The sequence below is a fragment of the Passer montanus genome, unplaced genomic scaffold (assembly GCF_014805655.1).
Source record: "Passer montanus isolate IOZ18808 unplaced genomic scaffold, ASM1480565v1 scaffold4, whole genome shotgun sequence".
In the NCBI taxonomy this organism is placed as follows: Eukaryota; Metazoa; Chordata; class Aves; order Passeriformes; family Passeridae; genus Passer; species Passer montanus.
In genome coordinates this window covers 6,693,745-6,717,629 of record NW_024368818.1, presented here as the reverse complement: position 1 = coordinate 6,717,629, position 23,885 = coordinate 6,693,745, and the positions used below count along the sequence as shown (strand labels likewise).

Here is a 23,885-nt window from a genome sequence, read left to right as displayed (position 1 = left end):
AACTTTGAATTTTAACTTTGACATTACCAATGTAGGGTTCATCATATTTGCTTCCAGATGTTTGCTATTTAAATATCTTAATGTGAATCCATCATTTGTGCACCTTATCTGTCCTTTTTGATGTTCACAGTGTGTTTTTCTAATTACTCAATGTGTCTATAATTGATATATCCTCTCACTGGTAATTTATATTTTAGAAACAGTTTAAGAAAATATTTCCTCATAGAACTGTTTCAGAGCTGTAAGTTTATGGGTTTTGTTGTTTTGGTTTTTAATTAGGTAGCATGTACAAACAATTAATTCCAGATTTATTTGGCAGAATTTGAGTTAATCAAATAATCTCATGTTGTTTCTTCATATAGGAGGACCCAGACTGAAATGTCAGGAACTTCTGATTTATGTAATGGAAATTATAAGAGATCCAATAAGTTGTGCTGCTTATGGTTCTGACTGTAGTAGTATACTCCTAAAGGATATCCTGTCAGTAAGGAAATACTGGTGTGAGATAACCCAGCAGCAGTGGTCAGGTAACATTTTTGAGCCTGCTGAGAAATGTGTTTTCCTTTTGTAGAAGTATGTTTTAATTTGTTTGATGTCCTGTTCTGTGAGGTAGTGCACAAAATATGGAGTAAAGCAGTGTCAGCCTCTAAGGGCTTACACTTGAAGTAAACAAAGCAACAAAGATTAGGAATTATTTTTTTTCTTTTTGTGTACTGTTTGTCTATTCTTGCTGAAACATAAGCACTTCTGTACTTATCAGGTCATGCATGTATGGATGGTCTGCACAGGTCACTGGAAGAGAACACAGGCATGGAGAGCCAGTGGGTTGCTGTGTGGTGGTTAGTTTCTTTAGGAACATGGAAGTTAGCTGAGTCTGTGTGTGGGCAAAACCAGGAAGTGTGCAGAAGAAATGTTGACATTAGATCGTAAGGAGCACAGTGGAATTTGGTTACTGAGGTGAGGCAGGGCTGAAGGCCATAAATCTAGAGGGAGTCAGACTTGAATCCAGTAAGTGAAACAAGTTGCTTTTATTAAAGGAGGGGTATATAATCTTTGTAAAGGTTACTGTAACCTTTTCTAGTGATTTCACCTTAATGCTTGCTTATAATTCTTGGAGTACATTAGAGAAGTCAGCTTTTTATTTATAAAATCAGGGATCTGTTGCTGTTGAAAGTAGGAACATGGATTCCAGCTGTTGACCAGAGAGTGGTGGTCTGTGTATCTTTAATGCAATATTTTGTGTCAAGATTTTTTTCATGTAATCCTCTCTAATACATATGTTTATAATTATCTGCATTTTTTTTAATACATTTGCAGATTTGCTGACCCAGTATGGCCATTTATATCTCAGACCTTCTGGGAGCATTAATAGAGCCTTAGTGGCTAGGATAATTCACACACTTACAAGAGGATACTGCTTCCAAACTGATGGGTTGTGTTCTGACATGCTTGTCTTCTTTTCAAAAGCAATGCAGTCTGCAAGGTATGTTGCAAGTGCTCCTTTTGTATGCTAGAAAATAACTTATATTAAGTACTTGGGATTAGACTTAAGTAATAACAGGTAATAATTCTTCAGATATATTTTCTTCTGCTTTTGAGTGGCAATTAAGGAATTTCTCTAATACTCATTTGTTAGGCAAATACTATACTGAATGTTGTTACTTGCTAGTATTTGCATTTAAACAATACTTATGAAAATAAATAAGATTATTTCTCTTGGAAGTTCGAGTGTTAGGTTTTGTGTTACAGGCAGGAGAAGAATACTGCAGGCCTGGATCATATTGTTGGAGCAATGAATATCTTCTGCAACAAGTTTGCTGACAACTGTCGCATACGGATTTGCAAATTAGGGGAAGAAATTTTGCCTACAGTGCTTTACATATGGACTCAGTATAGACCAAAGGATTCCCTGAAAGAATCAATAATTGAGTTATTTCGTCTCCAAGTTCACATTCATCATCCAAAGGGTGCAAAAACTCAGGGAAAAGGTACAATAAAAAGCTTAATTTCTTTTTACTGCTGCATGTGGTTGTTTAAATTATTGTGCCAACTCAGAATTTTGATACTGAGTCTTGGAAACATTAGTGGCAGTGATGATTATTTGTCAGTAGTTTTATGCTGTGGGTTAATACTGAGTGAAAGTGAAAAGGAGTTTTCAAATTGTATCCACTAAGACCGTATTAATTGTGTTAAGTCCTTTAAAGCTTGGGGCATCTTTTAATCAAAAGGCAGTTTTAATTGCTAAATGAAAATACAAAGTCTTTGGGGAAAGGAAATAATAGTTTAGATTTGGTTTAGATTGCCACAGGTATTGGCGTTTTACCAGATCTATTTAAACCCAGAAATTACTACTGTTAGTCGAGTCTCACTTACACTATAAAACTGGTCAGAGAATATAACTCAGTAATTATGTTTGTTGTGGTCTGTTTTAGTTCTAGCGTAGTTTTTTTTAGTACTTGGTACAAATCTATCCATTACCTTTAACTGTATTCTTTTCATTTAGATGAGGAATTGTTTATTACAAACTTAATTCCTACCCTACTTACTTCTATATCCTGATTAAACTCTCTCTTAACTTTTCCCCTTTTTTACTTTATTCGTTCTAAAGTATAGAATTTTCAGGCCTGCACTTGCTAAACTTTGTTTGCCTTACTCAGATTTTGTCTGTATTTTGCATTGTCTTGGTAGGTTTATGTGTTGTATCGGGTGGGTGATACATGCTATCTTTTCATTCTTTTTGCATGTACAGGTGCATATGACTTAACAAAGTGGCAAAGCATCTTACATAACCTGTATGATCTGCTGGTGAATGAAATAAATCTCATCAGTAGCAGAGGGAAGTATTCTTCAGGCTCACGTAATATTGCTGTAAAGGAAAATTTAATTGAGTTAATGGCTGATATCTGTCATCAGGTAACATTTTTGTTTGAATATAAGATTGACTGTATAATTACTGAGCCATATGTTTTGCTGAAGTATTCATATCTTTTATCTGTATTCTGTTGTGTTTTGTTAATTCTGTACAGTTTAGACATGTATTATACTGCATTTCATTGTGTTTCTTGTTAGGCTGTAAATATTTCAGTTTTCTTGTACATACTGCTGCTTTTTTTTTCCTTAATTTGCAAACTTTAAAATTTCTCTTTATGAAAGGTTTTTACAGAGGATACCAAAGTCCTGGAAATTACCCAGTCTTATGCTGTTTCACAAAGAGAGCCCAGTGAGGGCACGCTGCCGAACAAGCGCAGGAGGATTGAGCTTGGCTGGGGTGTCATTCGAGACAACCTGCAGAGATCCCAGAAGGATTTTGATGTCATACCTTGGTAATAACATCTTTACATGGAAAAAGTATCACTCCAGACATCTTTTTACATTTAACAATCTCCTGAATATGTTGTGTATTTAAGTTGAGGGTCTGGACATGCTGTGATTATATATCTAAGCAGTGAACTTAGATTGTCAGAGCATTTGAAAAGTTGCTCTAAGCTGGCATTGTCATGGTACAGTAACCTATAAGAGTTTGGCCATTGTGGTCTATTCACACAGTTTTTTGTAATACCTGTCCTGAAAACTGTTCCAAGGCCTGGCTTCTTACCTTGGACCTTGATTGAGGGGTATTTTGTTTGTCACAAGGGACCTCTGAACTGTAAGAAACTGTTAGTGATAGTGAGGCTAGATGAGCAGTCTTTACAAGTGAAAATGGTAGAAATACTGAATCTTTACCTTTTGGTAGTAAACAAATCAGCTAAGTACTGTAAAATGTAAATGAGAAATGGCAATTGAAGAAGGCTTTGTTTGTTTATTTCCGAAAGTGCAAATTATTCTGTATGTTTGGTATTAATTGCTTCACTTTGTGTTCTCAAGGTTACAGATTACAAGTCAGCTAATATCCAAGTATCCCATGAGTATTCCTAGCAGTGAGCTGCCTGCCTTACTCAATGTCCTTCACCAGTTACTGCCTCAGCAGCGCCGTGGAGAAAGGACCCCGTACGTGCTGAAGTGTCTCACAGAGGTGGCTTTGTGTCAAGCCCAGAAAACTGATTTGAAAAGCACCCACAAGTTGGAGCTCCAGAGAACCTGGGCAAAGATCTGGACTCTTACCATTCGCAGCGTTAGCCTTCAGCAAATTGAAGCTGAGAGCTTTGGGCTGCTTGGAGCTATGATTCAAGGGAACCTTGTTGTAACAGATAAGGAGCTCTGGAAGATATTTTCAGGACCTACATGCAAACCTTCGAGGTAAAATGGAATCAAGGATAGTGTCTTGTGTATGATTCACATTCCTCTTTACTGTGTTACTCAATATTAATGTTGTTGTGACTGTATTTCTATTCAAGAACTGCACATATTTATGTTCTAAGCATTTGAAATTATCATAAATGGGTAATAAGACTGAAAGCAGAGGCAGAAGAGCAAGCATTCACAACTTTTAGAATATACTAAAATTTAAAATGGACTAAAAATTTAAAGATCTGACAGGCAAATACTGATTTTTTAAAGTTAAGAAGCATGTTTTCTTCTGGATAAGGAGCTCTGGAAGATATTTTCAGGACCTACATGCAAACCTTCGAGGTAAAGTGGAATCAAGGATAGTGTCTTGTGTCTGATTCACGTTCCTCTTTACTGTATTACTCAATGTTAATGTTGTTGTGACTGTATTTCTATTCAAGAACTGCACATATTTATGTTCTAAGCATTTGAAATTATCATAAATGGGTAATAAGACTGAAAGCAGAGGCAGAAGAGCAAGCATTCACATTTAGAATATACTAAAATTTAAAATGGACTGCAAATTTAAAGATCTGACAGGCAAATATTGATTTTTTTGAAGTTAAGAAGCATGTTTTCTTCTCAATTTTTATTCTGAAATAAGTACTCTGACATAGTCTTTAAGATAAGTAGGAAATACTTATCTTAATAAGTCTGTAATAGCCAAGAAAAATGAAAATGCAAAGATTTTAATGAAGCAGTTGACCAGTATGCATGCTTTTTAACTTGCTTATGTACTTGATGCTTCCTGTGCATGCAGAAATATTCACTTTGCTTTAGAGTGCTAATCAACAAATACCACATGGTTTCTCACAGATCCCTCTTCCATATTTTGTTGCAGTTCTGCTGTATGTTGTTTATCGTTAGTGATGTCTGCCTATTCAGTGCCAGAAAATATGGACATAGGAGTGGAACAGAATAGTTCTGAAAGAAATCTGGGTTCTGTGGTAAGGGAGGCAATAATGAAATGGCTCCTGTCCAGCTACTTGGAGGAAGAAATAGAAGAATGTGCAGAACTGCCTCCTGTGCTCCTCAGGTAAAGTTTTTGTGGCATAATTTTACATGTAAGCTCACCCTGTAATACAAAAAAAAAAATCTGCAGGGAAAAATGTATTATATTAATGCAGAATTCTGTTACACTAAAGCTTAAGCAGAGCCTGTAGGGTTTTTCAGCTTCCTGTAGAATGTCATTCTGGAGATATAATTTGTTTATCTGTCGATATCATGGCAGATATGTGACCTATGCATTTGAAATCTTCAATGAAAACTTAAATTTCATTGAAGATACCCTGTTAATCTGGTCAATGTTTCTGTGTGCTTCAGGAATCCCAAGAGCTTGTCTGGTTGCAAGAAAATCTGAAAAACATTTTCTTTCTTTCAGTGATTTTCCTCATCTTGTATTACAAAAAGTTCTTGTGAGCCTTACAATGAAGAACTGCAGAGCCTCCATGATCTTTTTCCAAAATGATGCTAAATGGTATGTTTTTAAATTAGTCATTATAGGTACTTAAGTGGGATTGCTGCTGCATCTTTCATCAATGCTTTGGACTATATCCAGTTTCCTCTTAATAAGACTAAAATGTGTGTAACTTGTTCTGATACCAGACTTACCTACCTGAAGTTAAAAATACTAGTTTCAGGGTCTTTGTGGATTTCTGCTTCAGCTGTGTCAAGTAGGCTGAGGTCAGGGACCCCAGTACAAAGCAGATGCTGCTCCATGACTGCAGAAGGTATGATCTGTGTACAGGCTTCATGTTTCCTTACAGTTCAGGTAGAGCTGGAATGGTATTGTCCAGTCCATAGTGAAAATCATGTCATAAAGGTCAACCAGGCTTCAGAAGCACAAAAAGATAAAATATTTTATTTTGCTTTTGTATATTTCCTGTATTTAAATAATAGTATGTAAGACTTGTAAGTTATATACTGGCTGCTAAAGTAAAAACTGTTTCTCTTCTTCAAGCGAGCAACATGTGCAAGGGAAAGAAGAAAATAATTTTTCTGATGTTGAAGAGCTGTACCTGCAGACTACATTTGATGAAATGGATATTTTCACTAACTTTGGAGTGAATGTTGCCGATAAAAATGTGACTGGCAAAAAAATCTGCAGGGAAAAATGTATTATATTAATGCAGAATTCTGTTACATTAAAGCTTAAGCAGAGCCTGTAGGGTTTTTCAGCTTCCTGTAGAATGTCATTCTGGAGATATAATTTGTTTATCTGTCGATATCATGGCAGATATGTGACCTATGCATTTGAAATCTTCAATGAAAACTTAAATTTCATTGAAGATACCCTGTTAATCTGGTCAATGTTTCTGTGTGCTTCAGGAATCCCAAGAGCTTGTCTGGTTGCAAGAAAATCTGAAAAACATTTTCTTTCTTTCAGTGATTTTCCTCATCTTGTATTACAAAAAGTTCTTGTGAGCCTTACAATGAAGAACTGCAGAGCCTCCATGATCTTTTTCCAAAATGATGCTAAATGGTATGTTTTTAAATTAGTCATTATAGGTACTTAAGTGGGATTGCTGCTGCATCTTTCATCAATGCTTTGGACTATATCCAGTTTCCTCTTAATAAGACTAAAATGTGTGTAACTTGTTCTGATACAAGACTTACCTACCTGAAGTTAAAAATACTAGTTTCAGGGGCTTTGTGGATTTCTGCTTCAGCTGTGTCAAGTAGGCTGAGGTCAGGGACCCCCCAGTACAAAGCAGATGCTGCTCCATGACTGCAGAAGGTATGATCTGTGTACAGGCTTCATGTTTCCTTACAGTTCAGGTAGAGCTGGAATGGTATTGTCCATTCCACAGTGAAAGTCATGTCAGAAAGTAAAGGTCAACCAGGCTTCAGAAGCACAAAAAGATAAAATATTTTATTTTGCTTTTGTATATTTCCTGTATTTAAATAATAGTATGTAAGACTTGTAAGTTATATACTGGCTGCTAAAGTAAAAACAAAAAGATAAAATATTTTATTTTGCTTTTGTATATTTCCTGTATTTAATAATAGTATGTAAGACTTGTAACTTATTGCTGTTTCTCTTCTTCAAGCGAGCAACATGTGCAAGGGAAAGACGAAAATAATTTTTCTGATGTTGAAGAGCTGTACCTGCAGACTACATTTGATGAAATGGATATTTTCACTAACTTTGGAGTGAATGTTGCCGATAAAAATGTGACTGGTTCAAGACTTGCCATCAACCAAAATCTTAGGGAAACACTGGAGAACTGCCTTTTAGCAATGTCAGAAAAGCTTTTAAGCAGTTGTGGTCCTATGGTAAGTTAGAAATTGTTACATCCTTGCATTTGTGCTCCCAAACAATCTATTTCCAAGGCAAAGTGTATGGAGTCTGTATTTTGTGGTGATGAGCTGCTGGTATTTATACTGTGTATTTGGTTTAGTCTAAGGTTGTTGCTGCAGAGCACCTTGTCCGCTGTGTCAGTGTCGTGGCTGGTGTTCTGGGCTGCTATTGCTACACTGGTATTTTTAAAGAGGAGGATGCCTGTAAGTCAGCGTTGTTCCAGAATGCTAAGGTAAGCAGTAATGCATTTGGGACCTATTAAAATTAAATAAAGCATTGAATATAAATTAATTCGTAAAATTCTGCTTGTACTGACACATTTTCAGAGCACAGCTATCCCCTCAGAAGAAAACAGCTTAGAGAGATTTAAATTTGTTACTGTTGCTGAAGGAGAGGAGTTGCTGAAATTCTTTCAGTACACCCGTGCATGAGTTTTGCAGTGGAGATTATTCTAAATATTGATACATTTCTGAGTCGCACCTTTCAAAAAATGGAAGTCATGGATATGTAGAAAGAGGACTAATTTGAGGATAACAAGTCCTTTCATTTGTAGGTCTTTTATTCAGGAATTTAAGATAATTTGATGGTTTAAACCAGTATGAAGACTGCTATTGCTATTGTTTTTATTAGTACTATCTGAGTGGTTCTTGGCTTAAATACAGAAACCCAAAACTTACACTTTATGGAGATGTGTTGTATTTTTCTTTTTTTGATGAAAATGTAATTGTTTCAAGCACACCTAAGCCATGGTTTTGTCACTACTTGAGCAAAATGAGCACAACAAAACTCACAGGAAAAAAATGTGGATTCATTGATGCACACTATGATATCAAAGCTGTATGACTGAGAACCCTTTTCTTTTGGGAAAATGTGTGTACTGTGTAGGTGCCAATGTATAAGGGCTGAGGTTTTCTAACCATGTTGTATTTTTACTAGTCTCTCATTCATTATGCTGGAGAAAGCATTTCCCAATCTAAAAACAAACTAAATGAAGATACCCAGATCAACGCACTGAGGACCTTGATAATGCAGTGTACAAAATGTTTGTGCAATTGTACCAAGGTAAAGTTTATAAACGAGTTTAAATTTCTTTCTACATGAATGAAATCAGGAAATTGAGTACATCATACCTTTAATTACTGAAAAAAAATTATTAATCTATCTGTGCCTCTTGCTTCCTTACAGAACAGTGCTAATAAGATGCTGTCTAATATATTCCTGCGTTTGTTAACATCAAAATTTATGAACGATCTGATAGATATTTGCAAGAATCTGGTAAGTACATTCTGTCTGTTTCTGAATGCAGTGCTCTTCTGCGAGGGGATTGTTTTTACAGCACAGTAATCTGAAGGCAAACCAAACAAGATACATATTACTGAAAAAAACAAATTGAAACGCATTGAGTTGTGTAGAAAATTCCTAAATGGAAACATTGCTGTTTAGCATTTGAACACAGGCTTAGGGTAAAAAGAGGAGCAGATGGATAACATTTGATCAAGGTTAGCATTCCAGCTCACATTAAAAAACAAATTTATGCCGTTTATCATGTTTTTATTACTTTCTTGCAGTAGACGTGTATACAAAATAATTCTATACCATTAGACAGTTAATGTTGATACACTTGTAAAGGAGCGGGGTTTTTTGTTTTTATTATGTGGATAGTAAATCTTACTGTAAATGACTCCTTTCCCACTGGGAAAAGTGGAAGTATGGCACATCACTGCACAATTCTTAGAACTTCTCTTTAGTACATGCTGCTGTAGTCAGGTCTAGGTAGGCAAATTCCTGCTTTTCAGATGAGGAGGAGCTGGGGGTTTTGCCTTGTGTAACTTATCATCTGATAGGGAAAGTAGTAATTAGTTTGCCCTCAGAAAATCACATGCCTCCTTTTAAATTCTTTCTAATTATGAAATATGGTGAGAAGTTGGTGAGTCTTAAGAAAAGAACTGTTTTTTAAAAACTAACATCGTTGGCAGAATCTAGAATGCAGAAATCAGTATCTGTCTGAGGAAGTTTCTGTCCTAAAGAGAATAGTTCAGATAGTGTATAGAAAACAGGTTTATTACAAAGGATGAAATTCCATCAATTCTGTGTCACCCTTACTTCTTCCCCTGTTCTAGTTCACTGGAAAACTGCAGTGTCTCTCCTTGTGCTGTGTCTGTGGTGTTTCTTCTGTCCCTAAAAAAACAACTTTAAAAGGCTGTGGTCTTTTTGTCAGATGACAGTTAGTGGAAAGCCAAGTGTACTGGGAGAAGTGGATCTCAGGAATGATCCTGAGGAGAGTATAATGGAAGTAGATAACCAAGCATCTGACGGTTTGTTTGATGATCATTCAGTGACTGACATCAGTGATACAAATGAATCTGGTGACATGCAAAGTGCAACAGGTAAGTCTTTTCTACCTCCAAACTACTTCCAAAAGCTTGTTTTTGCAAGTATCTCTTTGCTTGAAATTTACTAAGGTACAAAATTTTGCTGCATTATTAGTAGTTGAAGCAGGTAGTGGTTGAACCAGTTACTTTCTAAGCAGTGATAATGTTCATCAGTGCTTTAAAGATGTTAATGAAGTGTTCGAGCTCATTTAGAAAGGAGTAGTTTGTTTTTAATGTTATAAATCAAGTAAGGCAAGAAGAGACACTAACTTTTTCAGAGTCAGAAGTTTTTGCATAGAAAAGACTAGAAAATGTGTCTATAGAATGCTTGTGTCTCATTAGATTGTGCTTCATTATCTTAAAAATAGTCCTATTTAACTTTTCTCCTTCTCCTGATCAATAATTCTTGACAGTGTATCTGGACCTTCAGAGGGAAGAGTATAAATCTGTCTGTTTATTCCTGTTAGGAGCTACAAGTACTGATGTTACCTTTTGTTTTAAATTCTTAAAATGCCCTAGCTGCTCAGTAACAAATTAACATAAAGGTTGCTTGTACTCTGTCTTTTTTGAGAACTTATATTAGTTTTGCGAAGACTTAAAATGTTACCACCTCTTCTGTTGTCTTTGGAGAAGCATTTCTTACATGAGAATCTTACTTCCAGGTGCTTTGAGCCCATTAGCTGAAGAACAGTTGACAAAACAGGATTTACTTCTCCTTGAAATTGTGAGGTTCTTATGTATTTGTGTAACTACAGTCCGAGTTCAGGCACTGAGCTTCCGAGCCTGTGATATTCGGAGGAGGCTGTTAATGCTGACTGAAGGCAGTGTCTTTGACAGCACTAAGCCACTGCATCTGCACATGGTGAGTGTGAGGGGCTTTTACAGCAGAGCCACTTCTGTAATTGTACTGTTACTAAATTTGCATAGTCTTCTTGATTACACATTGTCTTTCTCCTGTTATCAGTCCCCTGGGAAGACTTAAAATGAGTACATTTGGTGTTTTTGAAGTGTGTTGTCATCAGGAAAACAGCAGTTGGAATTTGTAAGCCAGAAAATAAAGAGTTGAGAAAAATATATATCTTGCCTTTATAATAAATTATTTGTTAAAGAACTAGAAATAGTCTCTGCAGTGGAATAATATCTGTGGCTTAGTTTACAAAGGATATATTTTTAACTGCCAGAACTAGAAGTTTGATGATCCGTATTACTGTGTGGTAGTGTTTGCATGAACAGATGACCAGTCTAACATGCAATTGCCGATGATAGGTGTCTTCCTGCATGGTTTTGTGTAAGACTTAACAAAAAAGTTCCTAATTTTTCTTTTTGACTACTTATTTTTCCAAGTACTGTTTATAATTTTAGTTTTGTTTGGGCTTTTTATTCCATTTGGGTTTTTTATTCCGCAGTTCTTGATCCTGTTGAAGGAGCTCCCTACTGAAGAACACCTCTTGCCTGCAGTGGATGTTGAAATGCTTCTTAAGCCTCTTTCGTAAGAAAGAAACTATTCAGCATGTTTTACATCTATTTCAGGGTATTTGGTGGCTTTTTCAACATTTTTTTTCTTCTTTCTTTACAGTAATGTGTGTTCTTTGTATCGTCGAGATCAAGAAGTTTGTAAAGTAATCCTGAATAATTTGCTCCCTATAGCTGCAGGGTTGGCCCAGTTCAAAGAACCTGCTGAAGAGGCAGGAAATGCCAAAGGACAGTTTTTGACAGTTGTTGGAGCTTTCTGGTAAGTTATTTAATGCATGAGTATGTTGTACATAAAATTTTTGATTTTTAGTTTTTATCTTTGCTATCAGTAAGAAGATTGTAGTGCTGTTATGTGTCTTGCTTGGTTGTTTTATTTTTTTTGTCTTGTTTTTGTGTACTGTGGAATCTTTATGCAGCATTTAACTTCTCAGATTCTGTGTGTCATTCTATATTTGTACCAAAAAATTAATCCTTAAGGTAGTACCAGAATAATGAACACTACCACGGCTGTATATAAACAAAGACTGATTCTATGCTGAATGGCATCAGTAATTATGACAAGAGCTGAATTTCAGCAACCCAAAAAGAATATTGTTTGCAATTACCAATAAAAATTTCAAGTCCTCCCAAGCAAGCCCGTGGAGCACTAAAGAGTCAACTGTGAGCAGCAGAAACTAACTTGCTAGACTGTTTCTCAAAATTTTGGACAACTTTTTCTGTTAATTGAGTATTCCTTGTTTTAGGCATTTATCTCAAGGAGGGAAGTGCACGGCATCAGTAAGAGTGGCCCTTTTAAATTGCATGAAAACTCTGCTTGAGGTAACCCCAGATTTTCTGACATTCATTAGTGTACTAAATACTTATTTAAGATGTATTTTAAAAAAACAGTGTCTAAATATCTTTTGCATATTGCAGTGTATCTTCTGTACATTTTGAATCACAATATTAATTTTCTTCAGGTTGATCCTCATTGCAAGTGGGCAATCCTTAATGTGAAAAATGAAGATGTCCCTGTGAGTGATGCTTTCCCACATTTCCTTGCAGACAGTCACCATCAAGTTCGCATTCTTGCTGCAAAGTCAATTACCAGGTGATAATGTAGATATTTTTTCTGTTTGTTGGAGTAATGCTTAATTTCACAATAACTGGATGTCACTTCTGCTGCTGCATAGCTGCTCTTTTCGATACTTCTGGAACTGCAATTTTGTCAGACTATAAAAGCCTATCAAATTTTGTTGAAGTGTTCCAACTTTGCATTTCAATTATTCTGTGATGTGAGAGATCGATATATATAGAGAAACTGCTCTGTAAGAAAATAAAGAAAAATCTATATAAGGCAATTAAGACAAAAATAATTACATTCAGAAAATCAGAACCTTATTGGTATGCACAACATACAGTAATTTTGTAGTGTTATGCTAATAATTAGTGTTCTTTTTTTTTTTTTTAAAGTTTGTTTCAAGATGTGAAACAGAGAGATTCTTCTGGAATGTCAAGACCTCTTCCACTGAAGCTGCAGCAAAAGGCTTTTGAGAATGCATACCTCAGAGTTCAGGAAGGAATGAGCAATCTGGTACCAGCATCTAGTCATTAGTTTTGCCTAGTTTTGATATTTTGAATAAAATTGCCTTTAATATTATCATGTTTAATTTTCTGAAAATATTAATTCTTCTGGACTTCTAGTAATCTGAGCTTATGAAACAAAGTGATAGTCAGGAAATTCCTTTCATATACAGTCACTCACAGTTTTGCCCACATTAGAAGTTCATAAATTTGTAAACTATATGTTTCAGACTGCTCTTTTTTATCATACTATTTGTTGTTGACAGGTTCAGTGCTGTAAACACTTAAGAATCATAGAAAAATGTAGCCTAAATGATCTAGAAAACATATAGATAATGAATAAGGACCAGTGTAAATTAAATAATGTGTTTACATAGTATTAAACCAGATTTGTAAATTTCAGAAAGATCGTGTTTCCAGTGGTATTACAGCAGTGGTTTTCAAAACTGAGATTTGCTTCAAAATTTGAGCTATTCAGAAGAAGCTTGAAGTGAAGGAAAAGTTACACTTCATTGCAGTGACTGGAAATACAATGGTGTGATGTAGTACTGTAGAATTTCTTAATTTTTCTTTTAGTGTCTTTCACTAAAGAAGAAAATCCTCCTTCCTTGCTACCATGTTAAGTCATCTACTTAATCTACATTTTCCCTTTTTTTCTGTCATGCTGTTACCTCCCTGCGTGTCATCTCTCTTCCCTTTGTCTGCTGTGGCCTTGCTGCTGATGCCTTCTCTCTCCGTCATCTTTTTCTTCTCTCTGTACTGTCACCTCCAGCTCTTTGTCATCATCTGATTTCTGTGTTGCTTTGAGTCCTTGTTCTGTCCCCTCAGCTTGGTGGTGTCTGTTAGCTTTTGCCTTTCACTTCAGTTTCTTGTAACTTTTATTTAAACTAATCGCTTGTCAACGCAGTGTCTTAATAGGGGGAGAACTGCATTTAAATAGCAAGGCAGTTCTTCCCTATATGCCTCAAGGAGTTAAAAAAGCAGACTTGACTTGTGCAGCCATATTTATGTCAGTGCCCTTAATTTTAATTTATTTATGCTGATTTATTAACTAGGAAATTGCTTTAACAGAATATATGCTCAAGGTCTTCATAATTTCTTATTGTAGGTCAGGGGTGATGCAAGTCCTGAAGATGTTTTGGACAAACAGACTAATGGAAAAGCAGTTTTGCTGATGCTTATAACCATGGTTCTGTGCTGCAGTCCAGTCTGTGAAAAGCAAGCTCTGTTTGCTATTTGCCAGTCTGTGAAAGAGAATGGATTAGAGCCTCACCTGGTGAAAAAGGCAAGTCTGAGATTTCATTTGATATTTAGGTTATAAATTAAGGTTAGATTAGAAGATTAAGATTGGAAGACTACAAGATGTTTTGCTCAGTATTGAAATTTGTTAAGTATTGTAAAGGTATAACTAATATGATACTTATATAGCTGAATTAATTTGTCTTTATATTTCATGACTTACATAGAAATAATGAAATCGTGAAAGGCACTTGCAATGGTAAATCTTATATGTTCAAAGCCCAGATCTGAAATACAAATAGACTTTTATATGTTGAATATTGCAGATCTCATTTTAAAAAATCATTCTACCCAGAGGAAGCAAGTTTTTTATGTGGAAAATATGTAAAATTAGTGCATTGTATTGGAAGATGGTATGTGTCTTGTGGAATTCTATTTTGAAGTTCACAAGGGTGTACTGAAATGATTGCTGTTCATACTTCAGCCTTTCATGCCAGTAATTTTTTAAGTGCCTGTGTTCCTTTTATCCTTTCTTTCTATTCACTGCTTCATGGTTTTGCACACAGTCTGTACTCTGAAAAATGGGCACTGGCCGTCCTTTCTTAACTCACATGGGTTAGTTGTAGTTCCTGGATTGCACTCTTGTGAGATATGGCAATACAAATAGTAAAATGGCTTATGCTAAAGAGGGGCTGAGTTTCACAAATATTCATTAAAAGGCTGGAGGGCACACATGGAGGTGTAATGTTGTCAGTTTGCCATAATACCATGTACTCTCTAATGCTATTTTTGCATTATTAATTCATGTATTTCAGGTTTTGAAAAAAGTGTCTGACATTTTTGGCTATAAAAGTATAGAAGACTTCATGACATCACATTTAGACTATTTGGTGATGGAGTGGCTGAAAATAAATGACACTGGATATAGCCTGTCTGCTTTTCCTTATGTTCTTCTGAACTATACTAGCCTTGAGGAGTTCTACAGGTGAGTTTGCTATATGATGAAAATATTATTTAGATTTTATGTACAATTATGACACAGGGTCTCAAATTGCTAAATGCAGTAATGCATCAGGATTTTGTTGTAAGGCGATGTGTTGAGAACTTCTGAAATGTATTCCAAACATCATGTATATTATATTTATGCAGGTAAGATTTTCTTTTTTTTTTTTTTGTGTGTGTAGCAGTAGCTAAACAATGATTGGAAGTTTAGTTATACAATAGAGGAATGGTATTTACTATGTGATGCTCAAGGTTTTTCTAAAAAGTAATTTAAGGACATTTTGGAAATGTATTTACTACATGTAGGTCTTGTTACAAAGTTTTGGTTCCACACCTGGTGATTAGAAGTCAGTTTGAAGATGTGAAATCACTTGCCAACAAGATTGAGAAGGACTGGAGACAAGTTCTGGCAGACTGCTTTCCAAAGTTACTTGTAAATATCCTCCCATACTTTGCCTATCAAAGCCATGAAAAGAGTGAAGTAACAGAGCAAAGAGAAATGGCTTCTAAAGTCTATGACATGCTTAAGGATGAAAACTGCTTAGGAAAACAGGTATCCATTTAAAATGTGTAAATTGAGTTCTATGGTGTTTAACAGACCAGAAAGAAAAATTTATGTATTATGTAAATAGTTCCAGTTTATAGGTGCAAAAGTAATATTTTATTAAATTCAAACTAGGTGAATTTTTATCCCAAGGATTTCAAGGAGCTGTTCAATAGAAACTTTCAGGCAGAAAGTTGACTGAAGCATAATTTTTTTTCATAGTGCAATAATTTTTTTCTTTTACCATTCATTGTACAACCCTGAGTTTCTCTGTCATATATCTCACACTTTCCTCTTAAAATATTTTGTTAATGCTTTATGATGAGTCTTCTTCTCCAGAGGCAGACTCTGTGTTCAGAACTAGTAGTAAAGTGAAACTTTTTTTATATATATATACTGTAGGAAAGCAGATTGTACTACCTGTCACTGCCATAGAGAAGCTTAACCAGGCTTAATTTATGAATGAATTGTATGTCATGGATGGTGGAAGAAGTAGAGAATCTAGACAAGAAGTAGGCTTTCTCAGAAGCCAAAGAAATAATTCTGGCTGAAATACCTTTTTCTAATTAAAATGCTATTTTTCTTCTTGTAGCAAATGGACAATTTATTTCATAATAACTTGCCAGAGATCGTGGTTGAACTGTTGATGACTTTACATGAACCAGCTGGTACCGCAGTCGAAGAAGGATCTCATCTAAGTAAATACATGAGGTATGCACTTGCAGATTTTCTGAATGCTTAGTGTGTTTGTGTAACATTGTGCCTTAAAATGTGCACTTTGAGCATAAGAACAGGTAACCCTGAAGCTAAGAGGGTTTATTGTTACTAGTAATGATTTATCATAATCATACCTTCTCTGGGCTGTTGTGGCACTGCCAGTTGAGATGAGTTCAAACCTAGATGGACTGCCCTGTGTAAAATTGGTCAGGTTCTAGTCTATAAATTAAAATGATTTAATGGTTTTTAATAACTTGAAGTCACGGAGAGGGAAAGTGAACTGTTTGTTAGTGGTCATTGCAGTGGCAGCTCTTGTCTTTGGTAAGGAGATTGGTTAAGCAATGCCAAATAAGCAAATTTTTAATTTATAGAAATAGCCTAGTGGCACAAATATGTTCATGTTTATTACATTTTCAGTCTTTGTTGTTGTCCTAAAATATCCCTATTTGCATATAATTACCCAGATTTTTATCTTCAGATACAAACTTTTTGGAAAAACATTGCATTTTGTAAAGTTCTTGAAGAAGATACCTTTATTGTAAAAACACTAAGTTGAAAGAATCCAAAGCATTTCTCGGAAGATCTGCCAAAAGTTAAATGGCTGAGAAGCTTGTAAACAAAGCTCTTTTTAAGAAGGAAATGGCAAGAACAAGAGTGATTAAACTTAGTTTATCTGCCTTTTTTACTACCATGATGCATTTCTTTTCTTTTTGAGGTCCGAGAAAATTTCACTACCCTGTTTTTTCTCCACCAAATTGTTCTCACAGTTACAAAATGCAGAAGATTTACACATAAATTGTAACTAGGTTTTTGTGCTAAGTACCTTAGATGAGACAAATGTGGGGAGTTTTAACACTATGGTCTTTCAAAAATATGTGAAAGAATGCTAAGAAAGTACAGTTTTGAAAGCTACCATAGAAGAACAACAAGCAGCTGCAAAATAAGCTGCATGTCACTTTTCTGGGTGCTTTTGATGCTTCTTACTGAAAGCAAATATTTTCTAGGGATTAATGTGTTTATTCATTAAGACACTGTATTAAATACAAGTGGTTTGACTTCTAAGAAGAAAAATATAAATCTCTTTTTTATTCATTTAGAGAACTGGATCCTGCTCCTAATCCTCCACATTTTCCATCTTCTGTGATTAAGGCAACCTTGGACTATATTAGCAACTGTCATAAAAGCAAATTAAAAAGTATTGTAGCAGTTCTTTCTAAAAGCCCTGTAAGTATGATGATGTAAGAAAATGATGAATTTATTTCCTGTAGAATTCAAAATTTCTATTATGGGTACCCTTTAGTTAAATTAGACATTTTCATAATTTCTGTATGAAGAAAATGAACAACATTAGACCCTTTTCTAGTCATTTGTTTGCCTTTTTACGTGGAAGATGTCCTAAATTCAGAGACAGAATTATGTGCATTATATAATTATATTACTTCATTAAATAATATATTATGTATGTAATGTGTCTCATGTAACTGTGTAAACTATGTAATTATATGCATTATATAATATATATAAAGTAGAGTAGTTTACTTTAAAGGTTGAGGAAATCTCTGTGTACCTGTTTAGAACGTGGCATATTTGTCATGTGTTTGAAGAATGTTCTAAAATAATTATACTTGGTCAATTTTAACTAAATACAGCCTACAATTAAAATATAAATTTACTTACTTTTACTGACAGTGTGAAAATTTTATACATAGGGATGTTTTTTGACACTTGATTTTCATTTGTTAAAACAGATATAGGACATAGGAAGTTATACAGCCTTGCAATAAATCATAAATATTTTACTGTGTTCTAAGTTTGTTCCTTAGAAAAGTATCTGTTTAAAGTTATGCTGTTTTGTTGCATATGTTGTCAACAACTTCCTTTGCCTACCTATAAATAATCTAAAAATAGGAAAAAAACTTTTCTAAACCGTGTTTTATCTAAATCTTTTGAGTGTAAAAGTTAATATTGCCAGCCAGTGGAGTAAGTTTTTTAAAATGTTAAACAACCTGCCTAGTGTTTTATAAATTTACAGTTTTAACAGTTGCATCCTGTAGTGCTGTGTTCCGTGAAATAGTGCATCTTGCACACATGAACATTGTCTTTGAAAAAACACAGGTTGAATTCTTACCTGATGTTTTCATGGTTTTTAACTGGTGTTTCTCTGTTGATAGACAGCCAAACATCACTGTTTGGCTTTCTGAAAAATGTGCATAGCATATCTCATGTGGGGGGAATAAGAAAGGAAAATGAAGGGGTATATGGCTTATAGTCCTGTTTGGAGAATTGGTTTCTCTATAGGTCTTTTGTTTGTTTAAAGCAATAAAAAAATGAGGCTGTTTTGCCCATGTTAGGTTTTAAGTTTTAAAAGTTTTTTCTAGATACCTTTATTGGCATTATGAATAATTTTTTCTACTCGTATTTTATTCATTTTTAGGATTCATTCCAGAAAATCCTTCTAGCTCTTTGTAAGCATGCATCAGAAACAAAAAACATGTATAAGAAACACAGAGTTCTTATAATTTATCACTTGTTTGTTGGTCTGTTACTCAAAGAGATCAAAAACAGTTTAGGAGGAGCCTGGGCTTTTGTCCTCAGAGATGTAATTTACACCCTGATTCACCACATCAACAGCAGGTAAACAAAGTAATTATCTCTAGTTCTTCCTGTCTGTGCTCCCTTGCTCATGTAACCTTACATTCTGATATTGCTAGCAGATGTTCATTAAACTATAAAATTAATTATAATTTGCTAAAATGAAAAAATAAATTTGCTATTCTTTTATAATTTCAGAATTTAAACACAGAATTCTTACTAAAATAGGGAATGTTTTGTGCTAGCCTTATATTTAGATGTTTGCTATATTGCAGGTTTTGTATCTGTAATAGGCTATCAAATTGTAGAAATAAGCAGTGTTAGGAGATTTTGATGACAGGGAATTTAAGTTTTATGGGAGAAAAACTAAAAATGTGGAGTTAAGTGCAAAGTAAGCACATGTCAAAGAAAATGTGCTTATTGAGTTAATAAGAATGTTGACATTTACATTCTCACCCCTAAGTACCTATAGCAAAGTGAGAATTGTACACATTATCTTAGCTTGCCTTCAGATTGGGAAAACTGGTCCTTCATCAGGTAAAAATTTAAGTGGGGTTCTTGCCTTTTGCATAAGAAGATTACAGATACTTTCTTACTTGAGCTTTAACTTGAGGTTTCCCAGACAGTTATTAGCCTACATGTGTCTGAGTTTATGTATAAATTGATTCCTTGGCTGCTTTGAAGCATTTCATACCCTGAGATGTTGAAGAGATGTGTGGATTTTATAGCAAATGCCATTATTGTGGCATTATTATGCTGGGGCAGGGGCTGCTGATGCACTGGAGTGCAACACTTTCTTTCAGAGGGACCTCAGAATTCAGCTCAATAAAACCCTGAGAACCTGATCTGAATTTGAAGCTGACACTACTTAAGGGAGGAAGCTGCACTACATAATCTCCAGGTGTTCTTTACAACCTAATTTTTTTAAACTAATGGTCATTTTAGATAGAGGAGGATTCAGAGACCACGTTTCCATTTTTTTCTACTTCTGTCAAGATTGTCCTGACAAATAATAATCTAAAACCCTTCTGGGGATTTTATTTTCTTGTGTATATTTTTTAACAATATTTTTTTCTGTTTTCTAAAGTGATCAGTCAGATTCACTGTTTCAGTTTCTCTGTGTCTCCTGAGCTAAGTCTTTAGAGCTGATTGATTGAGTTGATAAATTATAAAGTTTAGAACTAATTTGTCCTGACTGTCTTTTCTTTTTCCCTTATTATCCCTTGATGTATAAAATTGGCACTCAAGAGAGTGCCAATTAGTATTTCTTTAATTCCACTTTGTTTCTTGTGACAGACCCATCGTAATCAGAGACATATCCATGCGCAGCTTCTCGCTCTGCTGTGATCTGCTGCACCATGTTTGCCACACAGCAGTTACGTGTTGCAGCGATGCTCTGGAGACCCACCTTCATGTTATTGTAGGAACCCTGATACCTCTTGCCATGGACCAGTCTCAGATCCAGGAGCAGGTAGTTTTGTGATGCTGCTTATGCCTTACCTGTTAGTTTTCCAGTTCATGTTCACTGTTCTTAAGGCTTTATCTGTACTCGTGTTCAATTTTAATTTCTTTTTACATTTATATAAAAACTATTATTTCGGATGTAACACTGTGCCTTTAATTTTTTTAAATGCAACTTCACTTTTGGTTCTACTGTTTTGCCAAACAGCACATCAAGCAGCTAAGCAACTCCTTAAACTCTGTCAATGATTTAATAGGAAATATGATGAAGACTTTTGGTACAGGGAGGTGTCTAAAGGACAAAGAGGAAATCTGTGCAGAGAATGGATTTCAGTAGTTCAGCTATTTATTTCATAAATTATCATTAAACGTAGCACATAGGCCTTAAAAGGGAAACAAAGCAGTTTCTGTTGTGTGATAAGCACTGTTTCCCCTCTAGCATTGCTCTTTAAGTGCATTCTCGTGAGGGTGAAAATACAGGAGGATTCAGAGACTTAAAATTAGTAGCTGTAGGTGAGAAGAGTATGCCTGTTGCACTTCAGTCCTCATGTTGCCTTCTGGCTTAATCTGATTCTGCTGTACCGTAGGCATCTGCATGGCTGCACTGTAGCCCTGTGCTGTCCTCCTTGTGCTTCCAGTTCAGCTGGAGGGCTGTGCCAACCCGTCTGAAAATAACCTGTCAGTCTTGTTTCACAGCTTCTTGATTGTGATCAGATTTACAATTTGTCTGTGTAAACAGTTGCACATCTGCAAAGGCCATGTGTCAGGGTATCCCTGGGCAGGAACAAAGCAGGGAGGAAGGAAATTTCTCTGAACTGAATTGGAAATGATGTCAAACGTGAAACCTTCTTGTATCATACTCCTGCAGGGATGCCCACCCTCTAGTGATCACTTGACAGTTTCTTCTTTTTTATTTTTTCTTCTAGCATTGAATGGAGGCTAGTTAATAATTTTCAGGTAAATACAAGTCTTCAAATAAAACCCTCATCATTTAGGTTTAAAACACCTCAGAGGTGCTTGGATTTAATATCCAGTTGCACTGATTTTTGAGTAAGGCATAAACACAATGTTTTTTCAAAGAAAGTATGGTACCCCGTTGACATTTATTCAAGATGTAGATACGTTGTTATACAAATTCTGCCAGAGTTCAGTGATTTGGGTAGTAAGGTATGATATACAGGCATTTGTCTAAATTCCAAATTACCAGCACTTTAGTGAGAACAGGAAATTCCTAATAACTCCAGAAATGCTTGGGTGCAGTGTGTTGTTAAATTATTGTGAATATCATAGAAATCATATTGGCCAGCATTTGAAATTAGCTTTATCAAAAGACAGAACAAAACTTCAGGCTGGGATAGTAAAAGCTTTGATTTCTGTTTGAGAGGAGGAGGAGCAAAAATGCTCCACCATTCTAGAATGTATCTGTGATTTCCCCAATCCTCTAATAATCTTACAACTTTTAACAGTGTAAATAAATTATATTACTAGTTTAATGAAATTAGAGAAATGCAAACTTTATAACCTGAATAAGAAATATGGCTCAAAAATGTTTGTCTTTTTTGGTTTTTGTTTACTTTTTATATTCAGGTGCTAGGCTTGTTGAAGTACCTGGTGATAGATAATAAGGATAATGAAAGTCTGTACCTAGCAATCAAGTGCTTAGATCCTTTTCCTGAATACCCTGCTTTTAAAGATTTGCGAGCAACTCAGCAGAAAATAAAATACAGTAAAGGACCATATTCTCTTTTGGAGGTAATTACATTTTAAAATACATCTCACAGCATAGTGGTTTTTGTAATGCAAACTTCCCACAGAAGAATAATTTTCTAACTCTAGTTTAAGTTTAAATGAGACACAAGGATTCTTTTATTGCTGGTTTCAGTCACGGAGATACTCGTATGTCTCCGTTTTTACTTTGCCTCCACATTGTGAGCCAATTAGCTTAGAGCCAATTACCTGAAGCCTTTATTTGTATGCTGTATGTGCTTAATACAGTGTTGTTTTGCAGGAAATTAATCACTTTCTCTCGGTTGGGGTTTGTGATTCACTGCCCTTGACACGGCTTGAAGGACTGTATGATTTACGCAAAAAGTTGGAACAGTATAAAGATCAGATGAAGGATCTCCTGAAAATTTTCCAAGGTACTGATGTCTGATTATGTGTTTTATTTCTTTTCTACCTGGTTTTAGGTGTTTAGTGATGTAGCCTATTCTAATTTGACATAGAAATTTTTTTGGTGTGTTTAACAATGTAATCATATTATAATTATAATCATGTTATAATCTACACAGAGTAGATTGACATTTATGATTTATGCAACATCAAAAATATCTTTAGCAAAGTGAATTATAAGTAAGTAGATGAGATGTAACGTGACAGAGAGGATAAAATACCCTTCAAGCATTTGGCATGGGTCATGTATGATTGTGAGTGACCAGGATAATGTAGAAGTGTATTGATTTGTGGTTGCTTAATGTGTTTTCTTGTATATGAATCTCCCTACTCTTTTAAATGAAACAAAGCTTCAGTTTTTTAAAGGCATGTTAGAAAGTAAAACTTTCTAGAACAAATAGTAGGATTTAGTTCAGTTAAAATTTGACACGTGCCAAGATTGTGTTTCAGCCCTCAGTTCAGATGCAGTTGCTTCCTAGTTGGGTTTTCAGATAATTGTGCCAGACCATTTCACTTTTCTCCTCTACGTCAAGTCTTCATCAGCTTGTGTGCATGACAGAAAGATAAAAAGAAATTATATGATTAATTTTAAACAAGTACAAAGTAAAATTTGGATAAGAATTGTAATGTTGTAAGGCCACGGTGCAAGTGCATTTTGGCCCCCACATCCCCACATTCACAATTTTACAAATAATTCTCTTTGAACAGAGTTATTGAACAAGCTTTGAACAAGCTTGTGTGGAACAGCTTCCATCAGAGGAGAGCCTTGTGAGACTGGAAAAGAGATTGAATAGGAATAGCTAGAGCTGTATGAGCTGGTGAATGGAATGATGAAGCATAGTAGGGAGTGCTTAACACTTTCATTACAGTACAAGAACAGATTCAATAATCTGGGAGCAGTTATACAAAAGAAACCATGTTATTTCTTCAAAATACATTCACCATGGCACTTACTACTACTTACTCTGAAGATTAACAACATTACTAACCTTAAAAGGAGTTGGACATATTTTACAGAGATTATTAGGTGTGAAGATGTGCTCAGGCAAGCCCTGAAAAGTATTTTCTCTTGCTTTGCTGGAGATGGGCCGCCAAGCTTAATGGGGATTTTGCCTTATAATAAAATTCTGTTAAGCACTTACAAATCTATTATTCTGTGTATTCATTTTTCTAAAGACATCAA

General features: G+C 35.1%; 1 protein-coding gene across 1 annotated transcript in view; it reads left to right on the top strand.

Annotated features, from left to right (window-relative positions):
• ATM (ATM serine/threonine kinase) overlaps positions 1–23,885 on the top strand; it is a 59,197-nt gene that overhangs the window by 3,502 nt on the left and 31,810 nt on the right. Inside the window, exons 5-32 of the mRNA XM_039718577.1 lie at positions 363–527; positions 1,318–1,483; positions 1,750–1,988; positions 2,750–2,913; positions 3,154–3,323; positions 3,865–4,236; positions 5,108–5,302; positions 5,648–5,743; positions 7,317–7,542; positions 7,668–7,799; positions 8,504–8,629; positions 8,753–8,842; positions 9,786–9,954; positions 10,602–10,801; positions 11,346–11,428; positions 11,516–11,671; positions 12,156–12,231; positions 12,372–12,502; positions 12,865–12,985; positions 14,084–14,260; positions 15,030–15,199; positions 15,523–15,769; positions 16,353–16,471; positions 17,575–17,701; positions 18,912–19,111; positions 20,366–20,540; positions 22,118–22,282; positions 22,539–22,671. Of these exons, the coding sequence (XP_039574511.1) occupies positions 363–527; positions 1,318–1,483; positions 1,750–1,988; positions 2,750–2,913; positions 3,154–3,323; positions 3,865–4,236; positions 5,108–5,302; positions 5,648–5,743; positions 7,317–7,542; positions 7,668–7,799; positions 8,504–8,629; positions 8,753–8,842; positions 9,786–9,954; positions 10,602–10,801; positions 11,346–11,428; positions 11,516–11,671; positions 12,156–12,231; positions 12,372–12,502; positions 12,865–12,985; positions 14,084–14,260; positions 15,030–15,199; positions 15,523–15,769; positions 16,353–16,471; positions 17,575–17,701; positions 18,912–19,111; positions 20,366–20,540; positions 22,118–22,282; positions 22,539–22,671 (4,590 nt within the window). The remainder of the gene's footprint in view (positions 1–362; positions 528–1,317; positions 1,484–1,749; positions 1,989–2,749; positions 2,914–3,153; positions 3,324–3,864; positions 4,237–5,107; positions 5,303–5,647; positions 5,744–7,316; positions 7,543–7,667; positions 7,800–8,503; positions 8,630–8,752; positions 8,843–9,785; positions 9,955–10,601; positions 10,802–11,345; positions 11,429–11,515; positions 11,672–12,155; positions 12,232–12,371; positions 12,503–12,864; positions 12,986–14,083; positions 14,261–15,029; positions 15,200–15,522; positions 15,770–16,352; positions 16,472–17,574; positions 17,702–18,911; positions 19,112–20,365; positions 20,541–22,117; positions 22,283–22,538; positions 22,672–23,885) is intronic.